Below are 27,741 nucleotides of genomic sequence, written 5' to 3'. Positions count from 1 at the left end.
TTTTCATGAAGATCCATTGAAAAATATGGCCTCTAGAGAGGTCAAAAGGTTTTTCTATTTTTAGACCTACTGACCTTAGTTTTTGACCGCAGTTGACCGCAGTTGACCCAGTTTCGAACTTGACTTAGATATCATTAAGATGAACTTTCATACAGATCCCACAAAAAAAATATGGCCTCTAGAGAGGTCACAAGGTTTTTTTATTATTTGACCTACTGACCTAGTTATTGAAGGCACGTGACCCAGTTTCAAATCTGATCTAGATATGATCAAGGTGAACATTCTGACCAGTTTTCATGAAGATCCATTCAAAAGTATTGCCTCTAAAGAGGTCACAAGGTTTTTCTATTTTTAGACATACTGACATAGTTTCTGACCGCAGTTGACCCAGTTTTGTACTTGACCTAGATATCATCAAGATGAACATTCAGACCAACTTTCATACAGATCCCATGAAAATATGGCCTCTAGAGAGGTCACAAGGTTTTTTTTATCATTTGACCTACTGACCTAGTTTTTGAAGGCTTGTGACCCAGTTTTGAACTTGATCTAGATATCATCAAGGTGAACATTCTGACTAACTTTCATGAAGATCCATTGAAAAGTATGGTCTCTAGAGAGGTCACAAGGTTTTTCTATTTTTAGACCTATTGACCTAGTTTTGGATCGCACGTGACCCAGTTTCAAACTTGACCTAGATATCATCAAGATGAACATTCTGACCAACTTACATAAAGATCCCATGAAAAATGTGACCTCTAGAATGGTCACAAGTAAAAGTTTACGGACGGACGCACAGACGGACAACGGACGCTGCACAATCACAAAAGCTCACCTTGTCACTTTGTGACATGTGAGCTAAAAATCAAATGAGCTAAAAATGGGCATAACTAAAAATTAGTAAACAGACATAATGGTGATGACAACAAGCAAAAGTTCACTTCATATTGATAAAGAATACCAAGTTTCATTTGAACTGGATGAAAATTCTATGAGTTGAGCACACAAAGTACAGATGTAATTATGCCATTCCAATATTCATACATAAGGCCAGAGTTTTTTTATTTTTCGTTTTACGGAAGCGCCGGTCCTAAATATTGCAAAAATGGAATAAAATTAAAATTCATTTTCTCGAGTTTTATTTTATTTTTTCCGCCGGTCGGTTGTTTACAGCCCCAAAGAAAATGAAATTAATGTATTTTCACCTGGACGTAATATCACAGGAAGGGAGTTTTACGCGTGCAAAATATCGTGTTTTGCGGTACATTTATCGGCATTAACAGGGTGTAAAATTCCACTCGCCCGCTCGCATTGGCGAGTTAAGTAGGACGAGTGGACCTCGCTGTGTACTCGACCGATCGGGCGAGTGTTTTTTTTACGTCCTTACTTTACCAAAATTCAGAAATTACATCTACAAAACGTCAACAAACTTTGAGATGGTTCAGTCGCTACCTGGATTGACTGGAATTTACCCGCTAATCGTAAAAATATCAAAACGTCATGCCGGTAATTTTCCATTCCACAAGCACGTGTGACCTATCGTAACATCTAATTTACATCGACACGTACACAAAAACCGTGCGTAGTGCATTCATTTTTTAATATTTTCGCTTCAAGTTTTCAACACCCCTTGAGAAATAATACTTTTTGAATTCTATAATGATTTTAATAAGATATCGACAGAAATGTAGGCAAAATTCTATAAAAACGGTCGAATTTTCATATAATCATTTGTAAAAAATCAAACAGCGCGATCTTAGTTACTTATTTCTTTCTAAAAGTAAATAAATAATGAATACTATGGGCTTAAAATTCAGACTTTTGACCAGAAAGTACAAAAAAACAGAATAAAAAAATCTTAAATAATGAAAAAGCGGCAGCAATTACAATACATGGAGTAAAACGATTTCTGTTAGTGCGGCAGAATAGGTTACGTGACCTCGTGAACGTAAATAGAAATGCGATTTTAAAATAAAGCAATGTGATGTCACTGCGGTTTTTAATAAGTTTTAAATGAATCTTTGTACATGTATTTTTTGACCAACAATTTAAAAGTTTTTCCTTGTCAAACAATAATGTAAATTCCTTGAGGGCAAATAAGTCACAGAGGTAGGATATCCACTATAGTAACTATCGTTTGAGACATTTACCTTTTATACGGGATATAGCACATTCGCTTTTGATAACAAATTAAAGAAGAAACTTTTTATTGATTTCTATTTCTCAGTAATTTTAAGAACCGATGCGGTACGATCAGACAGTGATGTGTAACATGGCGCGAAAACATGACGTAATGCCATGACAATCTCGAGCAAAAATACCGCTTTGATCTCCGCTTCAGATGTCAAGATACTGACACACTTCTTTTAGCTCTTTGAGGGGGTGTAAATTGATCATGAAAACAAGGTCAACATTACTTAGTTTATCACTGAATAATTACCGATAATCTTTAACGTGTTTTTTCTCTCTTTCTATACGGGTGGATGGACGATGATTGTGTCCAAATTTTTTTAAAAACTTTTCAAAATATATATTTTTCGGGAAATAATACTATTATACATAATACTCCTTTCATAAAAGTGACAGTATTAAAAGTATTAAATTGTCTAAAGATTGTCTTACTCACATTTTGTTTTCAATAGATTCAACTTACAAGTTTGCCATAGAAAGGTAATACAATATCAAAGGTGCTTTGACATTAAATTTTATTCAAAACATTAATTGTTTGCAGAACAAATAAATGTTTGTTACAGCAGATTTTTTTTACATTTTTATTTCAATGGTGACCCCTCACACTTTACACAGGCTTGAGACTGTCTGGCATAAACCAGCTGGTAGTGTTGGCAAAATCTCAGACAGATGGTCCATTTCTTTTGTAACTTCATAGAATTCATAAGTGTATAAAGAATAATAAAGAATACTTTTTATTGGAGACAATATTTTGACAAAAAGTGATGCAACTTCAGTACTTGAACTAAGTGTATATAAAAAGGTGCAAATTACAGAGTTAAATGAGGTAAATTTTCAGTTTACTTTTTGCTAGATTATCTTTCGTTTTTCATCACTGAAAAAAAAGTCTTGCCCTCTGCACTGTGACTGTTATTCAAAGTTATATAATGTAACTTTTAATTTCTGGTGAATGAAAACCCAGTATATTTTGAGTAGCTAGCAATTAAATCATAGTAAAGTTTAGCTGTTACAAGATGATATAAATTGTTTGTGAAAGCATACCAATAGCAGTAAATTATTTAATGATATATAAAAAGCAGGGTTTATACACAGCCCCAGAAGAATGCATTAAGCAAAACCAAACCACCAAAACCAAACTACACTACTAGGCCACTTTATACCAGACGTGTTTAGTCTCTACTTGTTGTCACTGAAATTTACTGTGGCTGTTGTAACAGATAAAATAATTTTTGTCTTCCACTTAAATTAAGTAAAACAAGCTTTCTGAATTTTAAAGACTTGCCAGTGTGAGTTACAGTGCCTGAAGCAGTTTATTCACAAGCATGCATGAAAATAATTGTCTGGTATGTACATTTTGACAAAATTTTATTCAATGTTCATCCTGTATAAATGGCTTTTATAGTCTTAAAACATAGCAATACATCACAATATTTAATGCTGGACACAAACACAAGTAAACAAAACTTGAAACGAAAGTTCATCAAAATAAAAAAAATCTTGAAAAATTCTATTTTATTTTTATTTTTTTCCGAGATGCTCACTTTCAAGCTTTTTATTTTTATTTTTATTCCCTCCTCCCCCTGCTCATTTTTCAAAAATCTCCCGTAAAACAAAAGATAAAAAAAACTCTGGCCTAAGGTTTCATTTGAATTTAATGAGGAGTTTGGTACACAAGGTAATGTGATGAATGGACAGTTCAAACACTATATGCCCCATTATCTTCAACACAGGGAGACATAAAAGAAGAACCTCAAAAAAACTTCTGATGATATCAAACTAAAATAATCAGAAAAGAATCTTGTTCGGATAAACACACTTAATTTTTATAAAGTTACATTTTTTCATCGTTTCAATCTTAACAAACGATTTTCATCAGTACAGTGTAGATATAAAATGATGATAAATATGATGATATTTAAAGGTTGTTCAAAGTTACTGAAAATGTAGCTTAACACTAATCAATAAACCCAAATATACATGTACATTCTTGTGTGTATGTTCATTGTGTCTGCTCACTGAGTTAAAATATTAAAGTGACACGCTGAAGGAGACTGAATCGATTTACTTGCTTAACCATGCATTGCATATCTTACCTATACAGATACAGACAATCTAAGGCTTATTGGAATCAATAAAAGCTGTGCACACACATTTTAAAGTGTTAACATTCATTTGAAAAACTGAATATTTATGCAATTCACAGAACAACTTATCAAATTTCTGGTCTGTACGGACAGATAAAATACCAATTTTTGGACGCATTGGTCGAGAGGGCTAAGACGCTTTCCTACAGAGGTGAAGGCCCTGGGTTCGATTCCTAGCTACTCCCATTGCGGTGTGTCCTCGGGCAAGGCACTTTATCATGACTGCCTCAGTCTACCCAGCTGTAAATGGGTACCAGCAAGCTCATGATCATTACAGTAAATAAAATTTACCTTTATCTAACAGTTACACATAGTAAACATTGAATTTAATTATAAAAAGTTTTTCAAGTACCAGCATCTAACTAACGTCAAAACCTGCACGTATAAATATTGTGTTGTTCAAACTGCTGTCAACTTCTAGTTTGCTTGTCTAAAAAAATTATGAACCATTAAAACAGCATGCTTCCTGTTATGTCAAAAAATCAAAAGGCAGAACAAGTAAAAACTAGGTCATTAAATACCCCCAGACGCTACTTTGATACAACCAAAGTAAAACATTGTGATCATGACCTTGACCTTCATGCATGGCCTTGATCTTGGACCTAATGACCAGGGTTGTGCACTCTGCATGTCGTCTTAACAAGGTTAACAACAGATGCTAGTTTTAGTGGTTATGAAGATAAGAAAATGACAAATTTAAGCTATTTAATCTCTGACCTCTTAAGTGTGACATTGACCTTGTACCTAATGACCAGAGTTGTGCACTTTGTATGTCATCTGGATGAGGTTTTAGCAATAAATGTTAAATTCATGACATTCATTCTAGAAGAATAGAACATTAGGAATGCATACAAATTTCAGCTATGTGATTTTTCACCTCTAAGTCAGTGTAATCTTGACTGGGCTGTGCCTTGTATATAACTTGGATTTATATAAATAAATACTTAATGCTAGTTTCAGCAGGTTAGAAGACATGAACCAGACATGAAATCGAGCTTTTGAACCTAGTGACTTGGGTTGTGCACTCTGCATGTTGTCTTGGTAAGGAAACACTTGATGTTATTTTTATCATAATCTTCAAAGCAGTTTAAACAATAAGGAGAGGACATGACATTAATGTATTTGACCTTTGACTTAGTGTGACTATGATCTTGAACCTAGTGACTTGGTTATGTACTATGCATGTCATTTTGATATGGTTACCATTCATGCTAGTTTTATGAAAATCTTCCCAGTGTTTAAGAAGATATATGAAGACAGACACAATGGGTGAACAGACAGACAGTCATCCAAGACTCCAATATAGCCCCTAAATGCTTTCTGCCATGTCAGGAATAATCATCAAAATTATTGTGTGCGTGCATGCGTGTGTGTGTGCGTGTGTGTGTTCATACAGTCCTAGTACTATTCTCTTAAATGCTGAGTGCTAAGCGAGGAAGCTACTAGTACCATTTTTTAAGTCATGGTACGACACGGCCAGGGACCAAAAAATTCCTGCACTCAAAGTGGGCATTCCACCACTAAGCTTACAAGGCATTTTTCATAATTATTAATATTTAAATTGATTTTTTTCTATCTACACTAAAAACCTAGGTATTTTCCGCCACAACTGAACCTAAGAACACTTTTTACTGAGTTCTTTTAACTAAACTGATATCTGGAAGTGTCTACAAAGATACTGTTTAAGCATAAAATCTTCTTATTCTGTTAAACAATCTTACAACTGTTGTAATGGTTTCCCTAAACTTTACATTCAAATAATGTCATCATCTAAAACCCAAAGGCTAGAAAGAGATACCTCAGTTTTCTGAGTAATTTTAAAAGGGAGCAAAGGAAATCATATTCATTATATTAGTTATGACTAAGGAAACTAGCAAGCAATGGAAAACAAAGGTGTTAAAACTTGAAGTAATGAAAACTGCAACTAATGGTACTTAGCCTACATGATTATGACAGCATAGGCAAAACTACTTCTAAAATGGAATAAAATTGACAAGAAAAAGTGAGAGTCTGACTCGCAAAAACATTATATAAGAATTAACAAATATTCTCAGTTTCATCAGCTAAACCATAAAACTAACAAGCAATGAACTGAAACATTCTAATTGTTAGGTAAAGGATAAAGTAATGTCATAGAAAAATAAACTGGCAATCAAACACACAAGGCTGGTTAAGGAATACCAATAACCTATAAAGGAAGTTAGTGCTATGGTTCTGGTGAGATGGACATACTTTGATGAACAGTGGCTGTGTTAGTATTGGTCAGGTTCCCAGTTACTGCAACATTCAGAGAATTAAGGGGAATATCAGTCTTAATACCAGGTTTCTGGCTTGTTGCTTCTGTGGTCTTTGTCATGGTGTTTGTTTGCGCTTCCTTTGCGTGACCCTCTGCTGCTGTTTTTGTCAAATTAGCTATAAATATATACATGCTATACATAGAGAAATAATATAAAGCAGTATTTAAATAAGGATTGCTTGAACTGAGAAGGGAAAACTAGGCAAAAATAATGTATACAATAATAATAGACAAGCAACTGCAAGTGAACTGGCACACAGTATGACTGTAAGATATCTTGGCAAAATCTGAACGAATACAAAAGCTTTAGTTTCATTTTAAGTAAGGATGGCTACTAAAGTCAATCTGGACCTACTGCCTGTGTAACATTTGCTGTCTGAGGTTATTATTACAACTACAGGTGCTTTTGAGAAAAGCGCATGTCTCCCACAACTGCCTAATCATCTGAATAGTAAGTCTGTCTTTATATACTGTTTACTCATAGAAAATATACTTTTGATAGTTTTGGAGCAAGTGTTGGAGTAAGCGGCCTATCCGATAAGTGGAGTAAGCGGCCTATTGGTAATTCAAGGGCCATAATTCCGAAGTGCCTGGGCCGATATGGCCAGTTATCGAACTTGGCCAAGGACTTTAAGTTTGGTGAAGATCGGATGAGAAATGTTTGACTTAAGAGTGAGGACAAGATTTCTGACAGACGGACAGACACACAAACAGACAGGAGTAAATCAATATGTCTCCCACCACACAGTGGTGTGGGAGACATAATACTGTAAGTATCAGATAAATGTGTGACAACTCACTATGTCATCAACTACAGAATAACACTGCAAGCATTTACGTTACTGTATAAGCTGTCTTAAAAATTTATGTCTATAAGTTTAACACGGCTTGACAACTCCATGTCCTAAATCATTATTACCAAATCTCTAGTGAAAACTAAGTGATGATTAGTTAACTGACAAAGTACAGATCAGACTGTCTAGGCATTATTAACATTTCTAAGAAAGACAAACAACTAACACACAAACTGAAGACAATGCAACTGAAAAGAATAAAGCTACACTAGTATGAAATACAGCAAAAAGCAAACAAAATTAACACACCGAAGTATATGTTGATTAATTATTCCTTTTAGTTAATAACATAATTTAAATATGTTCCACTATACTAAAACCTACATATGTGTTATTCCAGAAATGGTGTGCACATTATCATTGGAAAATGTTTATTAAGACAATACAAGACATAAGTGTAAGAAATTAAAACAAGAAAATTGTGTGTGACATGAGTACTGGGGAGGCTGGGGAATGGGGGAGATAGGGTATGGAGGAAGGTGAGCAGGTGGTGAGAGGAGTACTGGGGAGGCTGGGAAAGGGGGGAGGTAGGGTATGGAGGAAGGTGTGCAGGTGGGGAGAGGAGTACTGGGGAGGATGGGGAAGGGGTGGGGAGGTAGGGTATTGAGGAAGGTGAGCAGGTGGGGAGAGGAGTACTGGGGATCTGGGGGAGGGGCGGGGAGGTTGGGCATGGAGGAAGGTGTGCAGGTGGGGAGAGGAGTACTGGGGAGGCTGAGGATGGGGCTGGGAGGTAGGGTATGGAGGAAGGTGTGCAGGTGGGGAGAGGAGTACTGGGGAGGCTGGGGAAGGGGGGAGGTAGGGTATGGAGGAAGGTGAGCAGGTGGGGAGAGGAGTACTGGGGAGGCTGGGGGAGGGGCGGGGAGGTTGGGTATGGAGGAAGGTGTGCAGGTTGGGAGAGGAGTACTGGGGAGGCTGGGGATGGGGCTTGGAGGTAGGGTATGGAGGAAGGTGTGCAGGTGGGGAGAGGAGTACTGGGAAGGCTGGGGAAGGGGGGGGAGGTAGGGTATGGAGGAAGGTGAGCAGGTGGGGAGGGGAGTACTGGGGAGGCTGGGGGAGGGGCGGGGAGGTTGGGTATGGAGGAAGGTGTGCAGGTGGGGAGAGGAGTACTGGGGAGGCTGGGGATGGGGCTGGGAGGTAGGGTATGGAGGAAGGTGTGCAGGTGGGGAGAGGAGTACTGGGGAGGCTGGGGAAGGGGGGAGGTAGGGTATGGAGGAAGGTGAGCAGGTGGGGAGGAGTACTGGGGAGGCTTGGGAAGGGGAGGGGAGGTAGGGTATTGAGGAAGGTGAGCAGGTGGGGAGAGGAGTACTGAGGAGGAGGCTTGGGAAGGGGGGAAGTAGGGTATGGAGGAAGGTGTGCAGGTGGGGAGAGACTATTGGGGAGGATGGGGAAGGGATGGGGAGGTAGGGTATTGAAGAAGGTGAGCAGGTGGGGAGAGGAGTACTGGGGAGGCTGGGGAAGGGGCGGGGAGGTAGGGTATGGAGGAAGGTGAGCAGGTGGGGAGAGGAGTACTGGGGAGGCTGGGGAAGGGGTGGGGAGGTAGGGTATTGAGGAAGATGAGCAGGTAGGGAGAGGACTACTGGGGAGGCTGGGGAAGGGGGGAGGTATGGTATGGAGGAAGGTGAGTAGGTGGGGAGAGGAAAGGGGTGTCATCTGAGGGATACTAACAAAACATATGACATACTGTTTTGTGGAGTAGGGATAAGGGAATCTAACAAAGAATATGATATGATAGAAATTACTGTGAGGAAATTAAAAAAAAAAAAAGCTAATTGGTCGGTTGCTGTGGTGTGGCGGGTATTAATGGATGCGGAAGGGGTTGAACAAATGAGGATATGACTTAAAACTGGGAATATGAGGGGAAACTGGTAATATGAAACATTATTAGATGTAAGTGAAATTGAGAAGTGTGATATAAAACTCTGCACCAACAGTATTACAAATACCACCTTAGTGACTTTGATTTTTAATGGGCACTAGTTTACTAGTTTAGAAGATACAGTGAAACTGAGAAGCTTGTCACAATACTTGACCAAACTGACCTTGATCCTAAGGGAACATGACATTGAACTATCAATTTAAATATCTTGCAAAGTTCAACCTTCATGTAAAGTTTGGTGACAATTAGGACAGTAATTAAACTGAGAAGCTTGCATAAAACCTGAATGCAACTTTAAAACATTATTTTATTAGGAAGAGTTCAGTAGTACTCCTTATTCTTCATATTTTCAGGCTAAAAATGGTTGTTACATGAAGGTGGCAGAAGCAGTAAAAGAACTCTATTTCAGTTTAGCAAGTAAAAAACTTTTGAAACATTTTTCAGCATACAGAACACTTGAGAATCTTTAGGATCTCACTCAATTATGAAAAACATTCACCAATTTTTGCCTGAACGATCTCTTAAAAGGTCACTATTTGCCATTTTGCCAATTTCAGTCAAACTTTTTTATGCAAATTTCGATTCTTTTTGTAATTTTGACAAAAACCTTGGCATTAAGCAATAATGGTGCAATGCAATGGGTACTCTTAAATTATTCCATAATATGAAACAGAGAATATCAACTTGACCTTTTAAGAAATATTTCAATTGGAATATTCCTGTTACATACCTGCTCCCTGCTGAGCATCAAGCTGTCTATCTACATCTACTGCTCTTCCATCCATGTCTTCATTTAAATTACTGGTTTCTTGTGCAACACCTGCATGAGCCTGGTTAAGGTCAGGTGCAGGCACAACTCCATGACCAGTTTCCACATTCTGACCTGCTTGTTGGGTATCAACTAGAGGTTGCTCTTGTTGCTGAACATCTACCTGTTGCTGCTGAGTATCAAGCCGTTGTTGTTGTGTATCTATTGGTTGTTGTTGTTGGGTATCAACTGGTTGTGCTTGTTGTGTATCAACTGGTTGTGCTTGTTGTGTGTCAGCTAGTTGTTCTTGTTGTTTTGTATCAATTTGTTGTTGTATGTCAACCGGTTGTTGTTGTTGTGTGTCAACTAGTTGTTGTTGTTGTGTGTCAACTTGTTGTTGTTGTTGTTGTGTGTCAACTTGTTGTTGTTGTTGTGTGTCAACTAGTTGTTGTTGCTGCTGCTGCTGTTGTTGTTGTTGTTGTTGTGTATCAAACGGTTGTTGCTGTTGGTGTTGTTGTGTATCTACTGGTTGTTGATTCCCTGCTTGTTTCTTCAAAGCTCTGAAGTAGAAATTTACTACTAATGCATCGGTCAATTGAAATATAGATCTATGATTAAAGTCAGATGGTACATGAATAAATAAAACAAGAGCTGTCCAAAAGACAGCCAGTGCTCAAATATTTTAATCGTTGTCCCAGAAGCAGGAATATTACCCTAAATATTTAAATATCTATAGAGTTTCAATCCAGTATCTGCAGATAGTTAGTCTTAGTTTTGCATGCAAAACTTTTACCAGAAGTTTTAAGCTCAAAAGGGGACATGATCTGGCCAAAATGCATGTCAAAGTCATAGGACTTGATGCAATCAACTAGTTTTATAACCCCGAAGACGCAGTCATGTGAAGTTTCAATTTAATATCTGCATTAATTTTGTTTTGCAGATAGTAACTTGTACACAAAACTTTTACCAGAATTTTCTAAGTCGAAAAAGGGGCAAAATTTGCCCAAAAGACATTTGACCCAGTGAGGTTGGTAACTGACCTAGAAAAAGAACAAGAGCTGTCACTAGGGATGGGAACGGATATTCGAATATTCGAAAATCGGCCGAATATTCGAATATGAAAATCAAATTTGAATATTCGTAAATAGTGTATATTAAGTATAGTTTATTTGGAATATTTCAGAATAAAACCGTTTGTTCTGTCATGTTTGTTTATCGTATATCAAAAGATGTCCAATTAACAAGAAAAAGGCTATGCATAATTGGCAGGGGCTACCGTTACGAATTAACAGTTTGCAACAGGTGTAAATGTGACACATGTCAAAAAGTCAAAAATGGTCCAATTAACAAGAAAATTACAATGCATAATTGACAGCAAGGGGTCATCGTTACGGATTAACAGTTTGCACCAGGCGTAAATGTGATATCTTTTTATCTTTTGTTCCTTTTATATTGGCGCCTGTTTTATGTAACAAATTTTAGATTTTTTTTTTCAAAAACAATACCAAACTTGTAGATATTGGCGATCTTTTTGCAAAATTTTGTTTATTATTTCATACCGTGCACTGAAACGGTTTGCATCCACAGCGCCCGGGCAATCGGCCGTATTTGAAATAAATTTTGAAGTAGTTTATAATAAAATCAAGAAATAATATATGATCATGCTGAAGGAGGTTTAGTCTGCCTTCGTTAAGTTTGTCGGCTTTTTACCCGCCGATTGAAATTTTTCAAAATGGCGGTGGCAATACAACAGCGCGACACATGCTTGAATTGGACGACCTGCTATTTTAAGATAACGTTGCGACGGTCTAAATTTTAATCGATTTGAATGTTTCTTTTTAAAATCTGAATTAGTTAAATATGTTCATGATTATACTAACAGAGTGACGTGAAATAAAACACTAGGATCGGCGTGTCTAACTAGGTATGATCAGGTTACCTGAAACAAACATTTTTAGGCCTTATTACGTACGATGATTCACGTTTTAAACAGCGGAATATATATTGTGTATATGCCAATCAATTAATAAAGATTTAAAAATTCCATTAAAATATGCCGAATATTCGAATATGGCAAACCGAATATTCGAATATTGATTTCAGTATTCGTTCCCATCCCTAGCTGTCACTAATGGTGACAAATGCCCCCGCTGTGCCTTGACCTTTGACCTGGCGACCTTGACCTTTGACCTGGTGACCCCAAAGTCAGTAGGGGTCGTGTACTCAATAAGTACTATCAGCATGTGAAGTCTGAAGGTCCTGGGTGCAGTGGTTCACGAGTAAAGTGCCTTCATGCAAAAAGTTAACGTTGTGACGAACGAACGAACTAACGAACAGACTGACAGTTGAAAACTAATATGCCTCCCTTTGGGGCCAACGCCAACGTGAGTAGAATAGCTAACCTATTCTAAACAAGAAAACGTTAATAAATCAAACACTAACCCTTTCACTGCCTACAAGATGGGTATACCCGCCCCACTTCTATGTCAGCGTACCTGCCAACAAGATGGGTTTGGGATTTCCAAACATTCCAACCTCTCAACAATGCAAACGACGTCACATGAATTTATCCCAGAGCAACCAATCATATTAAAAGAATGTTTTCCATCAGTGCTTGCTGTTCTGTTTTTAGAATACTTTACAAAGGAAAGCCCATAATGACCTAAGTGACCAACGGTAAATTTCCACATTTCAAAATGGTGGACGGCGATTCAACTGCAGGGCAAAGTAGACAAAACAACTGCAATATTCCCTCTAAACGTCGAAGATACGAAAAGGAAACTAGATCCTTCATATTGCTTTGTTTTCTAAATATAGATTTACAAGCCAAGCAGATTCTTCAAAAATTTATAGCTGTTTATGGTGATTTTTCCCCATCTAGCCCCTTCGCTATCTACATGTATGAAGGGTATACCCGTCTCACATCTAAGTCAGCGTATTTCAAACTAAAACAAAATTTTTTTGAGAATAAATCTGTTAAACTGTAACAATTTTTTATTTTTCTTTCTAAAAATTATAGGTTTTGTATACTTTCTGTGAACAATAAAGCCTCTATACTGTGAGTATTCTGTCATAACTAACGTCATTTCCAAGAAAGTTCCATGGCAAATACAGTGTAAATAACGTAACTGGGTGTTTGGCAGCGAATGGATTAAAGAATATCATAAAAATTCTGTATGAAAAACAAGAGGAGCATCAGGTCTCTATATTACTTACCTGAGGAGCATCAGGACTCTATAATACTTACCAGAGGAGCATCAGGACTATATATTACTTACCAGAGGAGCAACAGGACTCTATATTACTTACCAGAGGAGCATCAGGACTCTATATTACTTACCAGAGGAGCATCAGGACTCTATATTACTTACCAGAGGAGCATCAGGACTCTATATTACTGACCAGAGGAGCATCAGGACTATATTACTTACCAGAGGAGCATCAGGACTCTATTTTACTTACCAGAGGATCATCAGGACTCTATATTACTTACCAGAGGAGCATCAGGACTCTATATTACTTACCAGAGGAGCATCAGGACTATATATTACTTACCAGAGGAGCATCAGGCCTCTATATTACTTACAAGAGGAGCATCAGGACTCTATATTACTTAACAGAGCAGCATCAGGACTCTATTTTACTTTCCAGAGTTTCACAGCTCAAACAGGTACATCAAGAAACATTCCTGCTAGCTTTGGGGAAGCTCAGACTCCGAAGCCAATCAAGTGATGACAAAAACTCATCTTTTCAAAAAATCAGATGAGCTAATAATGGACATTAAAACAATACAAAAGGGGCATGATGACCCTATATCGCTCACCTGTTAAACTTGGCCTTGGAATCATCAAGATGAACATTCTGACCAAGTTTCATGAAGACACGGTCATAAATGTGGCCTCTACAGTTTTAACAAGCTGTTCCTTTGATTTGAGTGGTGACCCCACATGACCCAGTTTCGGACTTGGCAAAGGAATCATCAAGATAAACATTCTTACCAAGTTTCATGAAGATAGTGTCAAAGATATGGCCTCCAGAGTGTTAACACCTTTGATTTAAGCGAGTGACCTAGTTTTTGACCCCACATGACCCAGTTTCGAACCTGGCTTAGCAGTCAAGATGAACATTCTGACCAAGTTTCATGACGACAGGGTCATAAATGTGGCCTCAAGAGTGTAAACAAGCTTTTTCTTTCATTTGACTGGATGACCTAGTTTTTGATCCCATATGACCCAGTTTTGAACTTGGCATAGGAATCATCAAGAAAAATACTCTGACCAAGTTTTATGATGATAGGGTCATAAATATGGCCTCCAGTGTGTTAACAAGTGAGAGGGTGACCTAGTTTTTGACCCCACATGACCCAGTTTCGAAGCAATCACCAAGATGAACATTCTGACCAAGTTTCATGAAGACAGGGTCATAAATGTGGCCTCTAGGGTGTTAACAAGCTTTTCCTTTGATCTGACCTGGTGACCTAGTTTCTGATCCCACATGACCAAGTTTCGATCTTGGCCTAGAGATCATCAAGATGTGCAAGTTTGTATAAAATCAAAGATTAAATGAAACCTCTATATGGCTACAAGGGCCAATAAAGAAAATTTTGCCCCATTCAGTGGCAGAAACTATAGAACCCATGACGGAATCTAGCCTGTTTTTGAAAGGAACCAATATATTACTGTGACTTAAATTGTAAGTGTGTGAAATGTCACAAGTTTTTCTATCATGTTCACAACGTAAAATTAACAGATTTTGGCTCTTTCAGGGCTCAATCAGGGGCCGAAACTCCGAAATACCTATGACTGGATCTGCTGGATTCATCATGGAATCCAAGATCTATTGTTGTTAAAGATATTTGCAAGTTTGTATCAAATCAAACTATAAATGAAGTCTCTGTATGACTGAAAAAGCCAAAATAGCAATTTTTGGCCCTTTAAGGGGCTGTAACTCTGGAACCCATGATGGGATCTGGCCAGTTTTCGAAAGGAACTAAGATATTATGCCAGTACAAGCTGTGCGCAACATATGATTTCTCTCAAAACATGAGGGCGTAGTCGCGATGTGGTCGTCATAAGAACTGTAAATATGAAAAACCCAGGCTAAATAAAGATTTTTTAAACTTCTACTTTCACATTCAAAATGTTGTAAGCAAGGCTCTGACTGGCTAGCGGAAGGGTAGTCAGAGCGAGGCTATCAATAGCACGTCTTCAGATCCTAAGCTTAGCGTAAGTGGAGATGTACTTTAGCCAGACTGGGTGTTTACCAGGGATGGCAACGAATAGCATTTTTGGTATTCGAATATTCGGTCAACCTTCCGAACGAATATTCGTTCATAAAATGATCAACAAATCAACTCAAAATCCTATTCGTACGAGTTAATCATACCCTTAATCAGCGACATGCATTAATTCTACTTTCGTTTACACTGGAAGGAAGTGATTAAGATATTGACGAATTAAGACTGACAAATCGTTCCCATCACTTGTTCATCTTTTGGAATATAGAATACAGTTGACATCGTACTTGCGACCACCTCATTTAAGCGATTTTTTTATTAAACGACCGGTCAGAATCCCTCCCGAAATGTTTTCAGTACATAAATTAAATCCATTAAACAACTTTTTATTAAACGACTAGAGACCACATTAATGTAGTCCAGGCAAGTAAAATATTCGTCAAAAGTATCTATCAAGCAACCGAGTACCAAATACCCACATGACATTTCTTCATCTTTGTACTCAGCGAGTACGTTTTGCACCTGACTGAATGCAATAAAGCTTTGTTCACGGTCTTAAAACAGATTTTGAAATCATACATGTAGCTTTTCGCCATCATGGCATCCACATCAGTTAAAGGCGAAGTACATTAACAGTTAAAAATAACTTTTCCCTTCATCTGACTGAAATTCATTAAGAGACCATTCCATTAAGAGACCACTATTTAGCAGTCCCTTGGGCGGTCTTTTAATACAGTGTAGACTGTATTCGTTCTTTGCCTTCATATACATCTAATTTATACAGGATTTATTTACTTCTTACAGGGATATAACCCTCACGTAATTAAGGTTCTCTCCGCACTATTACAAGTAGTAGACATCCGAGTGATCACGTGAAATACTTCAAACGACAGGAGGCATTGCTTGCATTTTGACGGTAGATTCACGTATAAGAATGAACTATATCTTCAATCAAATGAAGTGTTTTCGACTGCTGGGTTGGAGGAGTCTAATAAGGATATTATAAAGAAAAAAGTATTTGGCTTAACTTTACTATTTGTCTAAATATTGAGTACTAATTTAAACAAGAGGGCCATGAAGGCCCTGTATCGCTCACCTGACCTATTGACCTAAAGATCATCAAGATCAACATTCTGACCAAGTTTCATTAAGATATGGTCATAAATGTAGCCTCTAAAGTGTTAACTAGCTTTTCCTTTGATTTGACCCGGTGACCTAGTTTTTGCCCCCACATGACCCAGATTCTAACTTGACCTAAGATCATCAAGATTTAACATTCTGATTAAGTTTCATGAAGATACAGTCATAAATCTGGCCTCTAGAGTCTTAACAAGCTTTTCCTTGATTTGACCTAGTGACCTAGTTTTTTAACACACCTGACCAGATTTAAACTTGACCTATAGATCATCAAGATTAACATTTGACCAAGTTTCATTAAGATATGGTCATAAATGTGCCTCTAAAGTGTTAACTAACTATTCCTTTTATTTGACCCCGTGACCTAGTTTTTGACCCGACATGACCCAGATTCGAACTTGACCTAAAGACCATCAAGTTTAACATTCTGACTAAGTTTCATGAAGATATAGTCAAAAATGTGGCCTCTAGAGTGTTAACAAGCTTTTCCTTTGATATGACCTAGTGACCTAGTTTTTGACTCCATCTGACCCAGATTTAAACTTGACCTAAAGATTATCAAGATTAACATTCTGACCAAGTTTCATTAAGATATGGTCATAAACGTGGCCTCTACAGTGTTAATTAGCTTTTCCTTTGATTTGACCCGGTGACCTAGTTTTTGACCCGACATGACCCAGATTCAAAATTGCCCTAAAGATCATCAAGTGTAACATTCTGACTAAGTTTCATGAAGATATAGTCATAAATGTGGCCTCTAGAGTGTTAACAAGCTTTTCCTTTGATATGACCTAGTGACCTAGTTTTTGACCCCACCTAACCCAGATTTGAACTTGAGCTATAGATCATCAAGATTTGACCAAGTTTCATTAAGGTATGGTCATAAATGTGGCCTCTAGTGTAAACTAGCTTTTCATTTGATTTGGCTTGGTGACCTAGTTTTTTATCCTACATGACCCAGATTCAAACTGGACCTTACGATCATCAATATTAACAATTTGACCAAGTTGCATGAAGATACAGTCATAAATGCGGCTTCAACAGTGTTAACAAGCTTTTCCTTTGATTTGACCTGGTGACCTAGTTTATGATCCCAGATAACCAAATATCGAACTCGTCCAAGATTTTATTAAGGGTAACATTCTGACCAAGTTTCATTAAGATTGGGCCAAAAATGTGACCTCTAGAGTGTTAACAAGCTTTTTCTTTGATTTGACCTGGTGACCTAGTTTTTGACCCCAGATGACCCAATATCGAACTCGTCCAAGATTTTATTGAGGGTAACATCCTGACCAAGTTTCATTAAGATTGGGCCAAAATTGTGACCTCTAGAGTGTTAACAAGCTTTTCCTTTGATTTGACCTGATGACCTAGTTTTTGACCCCAGATGACTTAATATCGAACTCGTCCAAGATTTTATTGAGGGTAACATTCTGACCAAGTTTCATTAAGATTGGGCCAAAAATGTGACCTCTAGAGTGTTAACAAGCTTTTCCTTTGATTTGACCTGATGACCTAGTTTTTGACCCCAGATGACCCAATATCGAACTCGTCCAAGATTTTATTGAGGGTAACATTCTGACCAAGTTTCATTAAGATTGGGTCAAAAATGTGACCTCTAGAGTGTTAACAGTCAAATTGTTGACGACGGACGGACGGACGGACGGACGACGGACGACGACGGACGCCGGACACAGGGTGATCACTAAAGCTCACCTTTGAGCACTTCGTGCTCAGGTGAGCTAAAAATAAAATGTTAACCATATGAAATAGATTTATTTGTCATGTCAAATAGATTTACATCAAAATATGCATCACATTTGACTTGTTTTCTATACTTTTCAGCATTTTTCTTTACTCAAATACATCTTTTATTGACTTTGATTGAAATCCAAGTCTTTAGTTGAAGTGCTATCTGATGATTTTATTTAATTACACGTGGTTCGCACCTATGGAAAACAAGGCGACTTATAACGGATCACATCAATCAGAAACCCTTAAAATTTTCTGAAGGTAAGCAATTAGCCGTTTTAACTACAGGGTATACTTTCATCACCATAGCAATGTACAATCTCGCCACGCTAATATACAAAATGACACATCTGACATAGACAGAAGCCATTTTTGCGCGAATTTATAATGAAAGCAGGTTTTGGTAAATTAGATAAACGAACATTTTTGGTTATTTCATTAGGCTTTTATCTATTTTTCATGATTTTATATTTTTTCTGAACACTCGAATAGTGAAACAGTATTCGAATATTTGTGAAATGAACGAATATTCGAATGTTCGAATATTCGTTGCCATCCCTAGTGTTTACACATTTTTAATTAGGAATTTAGAACAAGAGAGCCATAATGGCCCTATATCTCTCACCTGTTATCATTGCACTTAAGGACAAGAAGCTATTTATAGAAACATAAAAGGGAAGTAATTAAAAAATTATTTTTAGAAAATTTTGAAGATTTTTCTATGTACAATCAAGTAACCCCATGGGGTGGGGTCAATTTGACCCCGGAGGTCATGATTTGAACAAATTTTGTAGAAGTCTACTAGGCAATGCTACATGTCAAATATCTAAGATCTAGGCCTTCTGGTTTATTTTTAGAAATTTTCTGAAGATTTTCCTATGTAAAATCAAGTGACCCCTGGGGCAGGGTCAATTTTGACCCCAGGGTCATGATTTGAACAAATTTGTAGAGGTCCACTAGGCAATGCTACATGTCAAATATCTAAGCTCTAGGCCTTCTGGTTTATTTTTAGAAAATTTTTGAAGATTTTCCTATGTAAAATCAAGTGACCCCTGGGGCAGGGTCAATTTTGACCCCGGGGTCATGATTTGAACAAATTTGTAGAGGTCCACTAGGCAATGCTACATGTCAAATATCTAAGCTCTAGGCCTTCTGGTTTATTTTTAGAAAATTTTTGAAGATTTTCTTACATTAAAACCAAGTGACCCCTGGGGTGGGGTCAATTTTAACCCCGGGGGTCATGATTTGAACAAATTTTGTAGAGGTCCACTAAGCAATGCTACATATGAAATATCTAAGCTCTAGGCCTTCTGGTTTATTTTTAGAAAATTTTGAAGATTTTTCTATGTACAATCAAGTAACCTTATGGGGCGGGGTCAATTTGACCCCGGGGGTCATGATTTGAACAAATTTTGTAGAAGTCTACTAGGCAATGCTACATGTCAAATATCTAAGATCTAGGCCTTCTGGTTTATTTTTTAAAAAATTTTGAAGATTTTCCTATGTAAAATCAAGTGACCCCTGGGGTGGGGTCAATTTTGACCCCGGGGGTCAGGATTTGAACAAATCTTGTAGAGGTCCACTAGGCAATGCTACATGTGAAATATCTAAGCTCTAGGCCTTCTGGTTTATTTTTAGAAAAATTTTGAAGATTTTCCTATGTAAAATCAAGTGACCCCTCGGACGAGGTCAATTTTGACCCCGGGGTCATGATTTGAACAATTTTAGTAGAGGTCCACTAGGAAATGCTACATGTCAAATATCTAAGCTCTAGGGCTTCTGGTTTTTGAGAAGAAGATTTTTTAAGATTTTCCTATGTAAAATCAAGTGACCCCTGGGGCGGGGTCAATTTTGACCCCGGGGTCATGATTTGAACAAATGTGGTAGAGGTCCACTAGGCAATGCTTCACACCAAATATCTAAGGGCTTCTGGTTTTTGAGAAGAAGATTTTTAAAGGTTTTCCATGGCAACCAGAGTTCTGCATGGAATTCAATTCTTTGAACAATTGTGAAAGGGGGCCACCCAAGGATCTTTCCTGCGAAGTTTAGTGTAATTCTACCCAGTGGTTTTCAAGAAGAAGATTTTTTTACAAATTGTTGACGCATGACAGACGACGGACATCAAGCGGTCACAAAAGCTCACTTTTTCAATTTGTGACAGGTGAGCTAAAAATAAGATTTAAGCCGTCGTTTATTGTAATTATTGGATCTAAACCATTCGTGATAGAAGGAATTTCATTAACCTCACATTGTCTTGCTCATGGAGTAAACTTAAGGTACAGACTGAATGCGGGCATTTGAATTCATCTCAATCATGGTTTTCGGCTGCATTTTATCCAAGTCAAAACCACTTTGCTTGTTTTGTACATGAATGCGCTGTTAGCACCGATGATTTATGATATACAGAAGGCAAAGCAAAAGGTAAGGAATAATGTTTTATTGTAAGGAATCCTGTGTAACTGAATCAAGCAAGGGCATACGAATTTTAATTTCGGGGTGGATAAACCTTCAACTCGGTGGATAAACTTCAGTTAAGAAAGACAATCACCTAATATTCTCTATAACTGAAATTCAGGCACGTTTTGACACCTGCATCAGGAACTGGGTTAAACCTGTTTAACAACTTTTTCTTTTAACATATGCTGACACAAGCTGGATCAAAGGGACATTTTCATTCTATGTGATGTCACTGTTGTTTACATGTTTTCAATTCACGACCAGTACAATACACATTTAATATCAACTAGAGATGCTTTTGAGAAAAGCGCATGTCTCCCACAACTGCCCCTATGAAAAATGTTAGTTTCTCTAGATGTTCCAATTAGATGGTCTGGATGAGTGGATCCAATCAGTAATTCAAGGGCCATAAATGAAAAGTGCCTGGGCGGATTTGGCTAGTTATCGAACCTGGGTAAGGTCTTATGGCCAAACACATTTTGTTCAAGTTTGGTGAACATCGGATGAGAAAAGTTCAACTTAGAGAGCGGACAAGAGTAAAAATGCCGATTTTTCGATAATTCAAGGGCCGTAACTCTAAAATGCCTGGACCGACTTGGCTAGTTATCGAACTTGGCCAAGGTCTCATGGTCAAACACATTTTGTTCAAGTTTGGTGAAGATCGGATGAGAAATGTTCGACTTAGAGTGTGGACAAGAGTAAAAAGGCCGATTTTTCGATAATTCAAGGGCCGTAACTCCAAAATGCCTAAACCGATTTGGCTAGTTATCGAACTTGGCCGAGGTCTCATGGTCAAACACATTTTGTTCAAGTTTGGTGAAGATCGGATGAGAAATGTTTGACTAAGAGTGCAGAAATGAGTAAAAAGGCTGATTTTTCGCTAATTCAAGGGCCGTAACTCCAAAATGCCTGGACCGATTTGGCTAGTTATCGAACTTGGCCGAGGTCTCATGGTCAAACACATTTTGTATAAGTTTGGTGAAGATTGGATGAGAAATATTCGAATTAGAGTGCGGACAAGAGTAAAAAGACCGATTTTTGGTAATTCAAGGGCCATAACTCTAAGACGCCTGGACCGATTTGGCTAGTTATCGAACTTGGCCGAGGTCCTATGGTCAAACACATTTTGTTTAAGTTTGGTGAAAATCGGATGAGAAATGTTCGACTTAGAGTGCGGACAAGCTTTGTGACTGACAGACAGACACACAGACAGACTGGAGTAAATCAATATGTCTCCCACACCACTGTGTGGTGGGAGACATAACAAGAGTGCCAGAATGTCACAATATACGCCCGTCATAGCAAATTTCTTTACACTAGCACCTGTATTTGCAAATGGAATTTTAATTCTGTGGTTGTGTAGTAATTATTGTAATTCTTTTGTTTTTCTAAATCCAAAAAAAAACCTCCTTACCAGGAAGAGATACCTTAAAATACACCTAAAATTTGAAATTAACATCTACGTTGTACCGCAGAAAAGTGGTCTTGGTTTTTCCCTACGGTCAATTATAAAAAAGTTACAATATGAGTTATTTATAGTAACAACTAAGGGAGTTAATCTTAAACAAACAAATTTTTTTTTTTTTAAAAATGGTAAGTCCACACAAAAATCCTTACTAGGTAGAGACAGGTCAAAATACACCTCAAAATTGGATGTAACATGCATGTTGTATTACAGAAAAGTGGTCTCGATTTTTCCCTACAACTAGTAATGAAAAAATTACAATATAAGCTATTTATAGTAACAACAAAGGGAAGTAATTCTAAAGGGACCTGTGCATGACACTCCGTTTCATGATGGTGTACAATTGTGCCAAGTTACATCAAAATCCCTCCATGCATGAAGAAGAAATGCTCCAGACAAAGTCATTCTTGTATCTGACCTTTGGCCTCTAAGTGTGACCTTGACCTTAGACCTAGGGACCTGGTTCTTGTGCATGACATTCCAACTCATGATGGTGAACATTTATGCCAAGTTATATCAAAATCCCTCCATGCATGAAGAAGAAATGCTCCGGACAAAGTTTTCATTCTTGTATCCTTTGACCTCTAAGTGTGACCTTGACCTTAGACCTAGGGACCTGGTTCTTGCACAAGACACTTCATCTCATGATGGTGAACAATTGTGCCAAGTTTCATCAAAATCCCTCCATGCATGAAAAAGATATGCTCCAGACAAAGTCTGTGGATGCCGCCCACCCGCCCGCCAGGGGCGTTCCCATAATACGTCCCATTTTTCAAACGGGCGTATAATAACAACTTGATGACCTTGACCTTGGGTATAATGGGCTAAAACACTGCAAATACTTTGCTTGTATGCTGGACAATGTTTAAGTGAAGTTACAGTAAGATATAAGCAATAGTAACAATGATATGACAGAAAAACAAAGGTTGCCGAAAAAATTTAACCAAGAAAGTGACATGCCCTGACGCCGGTGTGCGTTTAATAGCACCCCTATTCTCCGAAAAGTGGAGCTAAAAAGGAAAATGTAGGAAAAAGTAGGAACGCAGGATTAGGCCTGCCACACCCTCTGGCAGCCAATTTTTTGACAAATTGGAATAATCTGAATGATCTTGGTAGAGGGTCACACACAGACCATTTGTGTGAAATTATTTCAAAATTGGACCATCAGTTTATGAGATGTTGTTTGCAGATTTTTCTATTTTAAGCTCTGGCACCCCTTATGTGCAACCAAGCGGAACTGTTCGAAAATTTTTGGTAGAGGACCATCCAAGGAACATCCATGCAAAGTTATATCAAAATTCATTCAGTTGTTTTGTAGAGGTCGTTTAAACCCAATTGTTGACGATGGATAAACAACTTGACGGACGCACACACAGATGTACACACAACAGACACAGCGTGATCACAAAAGCTCAATCTGAGCACTTTGTGCTCAGGTAAGCTAAAAAGTTAAAGCAGAAGGACTGACACCAGAGGACAGACAAAGAACCATCACAATTGTTCACCCTAAACTTGCTTAAAAAAAAACACTTACTCCTGATCCATTTGTGCAGCTAACTTGGAAATCTGATCTCTGTAACTTCCTAAATTGACATTGCTTTTATGCATGCTGATAAGCGGGGAGGCCCCAACAGCTTTGTACACATCCTCAAGGGTGGCATCTCTCTCTCTCGCCACAAATGTTTCACAGTCACTGAAATACATTGTGTAAGTTTCACTATTCATTTCCAGATTATATATACAATGATTATATTTGAGCGTTGCTGTGCAAAAATTATCATTAGGGATTTTCAACCAGTGCACATCCATACTGTTCACTTTTCCTCTTTTCCTCATATCCATACTGTTTGTTTACCAATTTCAGCACCTGTATGCAACTTATAAGACAAGAGGGTCATGATGACCCTAGATTGCTCACCTGAGTAATATGAGCTACATGTTTCAAATGATAAAATATTAAGAAAGTCAGTAGGGACTCATGGTCAATGAAATTCAGTTTTACGATTTGTGTGCAAAACTGTGCAAGTCATCAAAATTTCAAGGCTGTATCTTAAACAAGAGCTGTCTCCATAGGATGACACATGCCCCCGATGGCACTTTGAATGAATAGTTATGGCCGATGTTAGAGTTTAGGACATTTGACCTATGGAGCTGGGTCTTGCGCACGACACGTCGTCTTACTGTGTCACACATTCATGCCAAGTTATTTTAAAATCCATGCATGAATGACAATGATATGGACCGGACACACTCATCAATGCACTATCATGAAAAATGACCTTTAATGTCTAAGTGTGACCTTGACCTTTGAGCTACGGATGTGGGTCTCGCGTGCGACACGTCGTCTTACTGTGGTACACATTCATGCCAAGTTATTTGAAAATCCATCCATCGATGACAAAGATATGGACCGGACACGCCCATCAATGCACTATCCTTTAACGTCTAAGTGTGACCTTGACCTTTGAGCTACGGACCTGGGTCTTGTGTGCGACACGTCGTCTTACTGTGCTACACATTCATGCCAAGTTATTTGAAAATCCATCCATCGATGACAAAGATATGGTCCGGACACGCCCATCAATGCACTATCCTTTAACGTCTAAGTGTGACCTTGACCTTTGAGCTACGGACCTGGGTCTTGCGCGCGACACGTCGTCTTACTGTGGTACACATCCATGCCAAGTTATTTGAAAATCCATCCATAGATGACAAAGATATGGACCGGACACGAAAATTGCGGACAGACTGACAGACCGACAGACTGACAGACCGACAGACGGACAGACGGTTCAAAAACTATATGCCTCCCTTCGGGGGCATAAAAACAAGAAAGTAGGTCTGTAGGTCAAGGTCACAGTCAAGTGACATCATATTACTTGGGGTCATCAGCTAATTATAATTAAACAGTCTTAGAAATAGGATCAGATGATTTTTTAAGTATTTTTCTTATATAACTCACATAATAACTAAGTGACCCCAGGGTGGGGCCTCTTCTAACCCCAGGGGCATAATTTGAACAATTTTAGTAGAGGACTACTAGACAATGCATCATACCAAATATCAAAAGCCTATGTTGCATGGTTTCAGACAAGAAGATTTTTAAAGCTTTTTCTATATAAGTCTATATAAAACTTGGGACCCCCAGGGCAGAGCCTCTTTTCACCCAAGGGGTACAATTTGAACAATTTTGGTTGAGGACCATAAGACAATGCTACAAACTAAATATCAAAGGTCTAAGTGTTGTGGTTTCAAACAAGAAGATTTTTAAACTTTTTTTCCTATATAAGTCTATGTAAAACTTGGGACCCCCGGGGCGGGGCCATATTTGACCCTAGGGGGATAATTTGAATAATCTTGGTAGAGGACCACTAGATGATGCTACATACCAAATATCAAAGCCCTAGGCCATGTGGTTTTGTACAAAAAGATTTTCAAAGTTTTCCTTATGTAATTCTATATAAACCATGTGATCCCCGGGGCGGGGCCATATTTGACCCTAGGGGTCTAATTTGAACAATCTTGGTAGAGGACCACTAGATGATGCTACATACCAAATATCAAAGCCCTAGGCCATGTGGTTTTGTACAAGAAGATTTTCAAAGTTTTCCCTATGTAAGTCTATATAAACCATGTGACCCCTGGGGCGGGGCCATATTTGACCCTAGGGGGATAATTTGAACAATTTTAGTAGAGGACTACTAGATGATGCTACACACCAGATATCAAAGCCCTAGGCCCTGTGGTTTTGGACAAGAAGATTTTTAAAGTTTTTTCTTTCTGTTGCCATGGCAACCAGAGTTCTGCATGGAATTCAATTCTTTGAACAGTTTTGAAAGGGGGCCACCCAAGGATCATTCCTGTGAAGTTTGGTGTAATTCTGCCCAGTGGTTTTCAAGAAGAAGATTTTTTTAGAAATTGTTGACGGACCATGGACGACGCACGACTGATGACGACGACGGACATCAAGCAGTCACAACAGCTTACCTGTCACAGGGCCTAGGGCTTTGATATCTGGTGTGTAGCATCATCTAGTAGTCCTCTACCAAAATTGTTCAAATTATAAAACAGAATGGATCCAATTCAAACTGCACAGATGGAAAACTTGACTAGTGGTTTAGGAGAAGGCAGGTTGAAGATTTTTATTTCTTAGATATGACATACCTGTTTTATGTCAAATCACAATAGAGCAAACAATCCATGCAGCTAGGCACTCAAAGAACAGTTCTTTGAAATCGTTTTAAAATAACAACATGTAGTTTTGGGGAAAAAAAAAACTGGCAGCTATTTTATTCCAACAAATCTGATCGATTTTAATCATATCTGTTAAAGTTATAATCCTGTTAAAAATCACCGTTAAAATAAAGCAAGTAACTTTGTAGATTTGCAGAAAACAGTCTAATGAACAAATTCGCCCGTTAGTTAGACTTGGATGGCCAAATATTGTTGAGATACGAATGGATATAAAACCATGAAGTATTTAATGACCAGCTGGTCACTAATTCACTCGCCAGGCTTCGCTGAATTCCGCAAACCAACAAAGAGTGTCACGTGACAAAAATTTAAATACGTTGAAAACAACAATGGCTGATCGGCTGTGATAGGATTTTGTGTAAAGACGGCGGAAAAATGAAGAAATTTACAAATATTTTGCTTTTTGATGCCATTTCTACAAATAATACATTAATGTTATAAAATTAAGCCTGTTGGTAAATAAAAGGAAAGGCAGTTTACCAGAAAATGCGATACGAATGTGCTAGACATGTTGTTGTTTTGTTTCTTAAAATAGATTAGCGTGGCTCTTTGACGGTCCTGTACGAACAATCATTTAGCGTGGCTCGTATTACGGTCCCGTATGTTTCACAATCAATTTGTCTACATCTGCACAGTAGTCCCTAGGTAAAAATTCAGCTCAGAGATGTTTATATAATATGCTGTTATGGATATCTGAGCTAAAATGAATCCCGTACTGACACCTAACCAGGAATCGTTCCAGAAGTCTGTCACGCTATAATTTTATAAAAGCAATTGACTCACCTTTTACTATACAATATTCCTAATCAATTTTCCTTTTGATCTGGCATAAATAATCCATGCAACATAATTTGAACACAAGTTTCAAATTGGTACCCCTGTCTGCAATATTTTGTCCGTCATTGCAGTTGTCACCTGATTAGGGTACTCTTCATTTTGAAAAACCAATAGGCGGTAGAGAATCGTTATTTATTGACATTTTCTGAGAAAATGTATGTTGTTTTATAGATTTTATGTGATTAAATTAAATTCATAAATACCGTATTTTCCCGTATTAACGCCCCCGGGGGCGTTACATTTTCCAAAGAGGGGGCGTTTATTTGAGGTAAAAAAATAAAAAATGAAAATTTTTACAAAACTTAAAAACATCGTTCAAACTAGCTGTAAAGTGTTTCTGTGTTGTTTAATCCCCCTAAAACGTAATTATTTGGCATCCAATTTAATGCAGTGTGTCTTTTATGCATTTAAATACGGTACCTCGTGTATTCCATGTCTGGCTTTTTGACACGCTCGCGACACTACACATTACGTCATGACCCAAACAGCTGTGTA

At 38.0% G+C, this 27,741-nt stretch overlaps 1 protein-coding gene across 7 annotated transcripts in view; it reads right to left on the bottom strand.

Annotated features, from left to right (window-relative positions):
* Positions 1 to 27,741, bottom strand: part of LOC123566555 (putative uncharacterized protein DDB_G0271606) — a 148,016-nt gene that overhangs the window by 63,924 nt on the left and 56,351 nt on the right. For 5 of the 7 annotated variants that reach the window (XM_045360769.2, XM_045360767.2, XM_045360771.2 and 2 more), the window contains exons 4-6: positions 23,690 to 23,848; positions 10,091 to 10,668; positions 6,567 to 6,746 (exon numbers count right to left, since the gene is read on the bottom strand). In XM_045360769.2, coding sequence (XP_045216704.2) covers positions 6,567 to 6,746; positions 10,091 to 10,668; positions 23,690 to 23,848 — 917 coding nt within the window. The remainder of the gene's footprint in view (positions 1 to 6,566; positions 6,747 to 10,090; positions 10,669 to 23,689; positions 23,849 to 27,741) is intronic. The other 2 variants (XM_045360770.2, XM_045360772.2) reach the window with 2 other exon arrangements.

The sequence above is a fragment of the Mercenaria mercenaria genome, chromosome 8, assembly GCF_021730395.1.
Source record: "Mercenaria mercenaria strain notata chromosome 8, MADL_Memer_1, whole genome shotgun sequence".
Classification (NCBI taxonomy): domain Eukaryota; kingdom Metazoa; phylum Mollusca; class Bivalvia; order Venerida; family Veneridae; genus Mercenaria; species Mercenaria mercenaria.
Note: the sequence above shows the minus strand (reverse complement) of the source record. Positions and strands in the feature narration are given on the sequence as shown.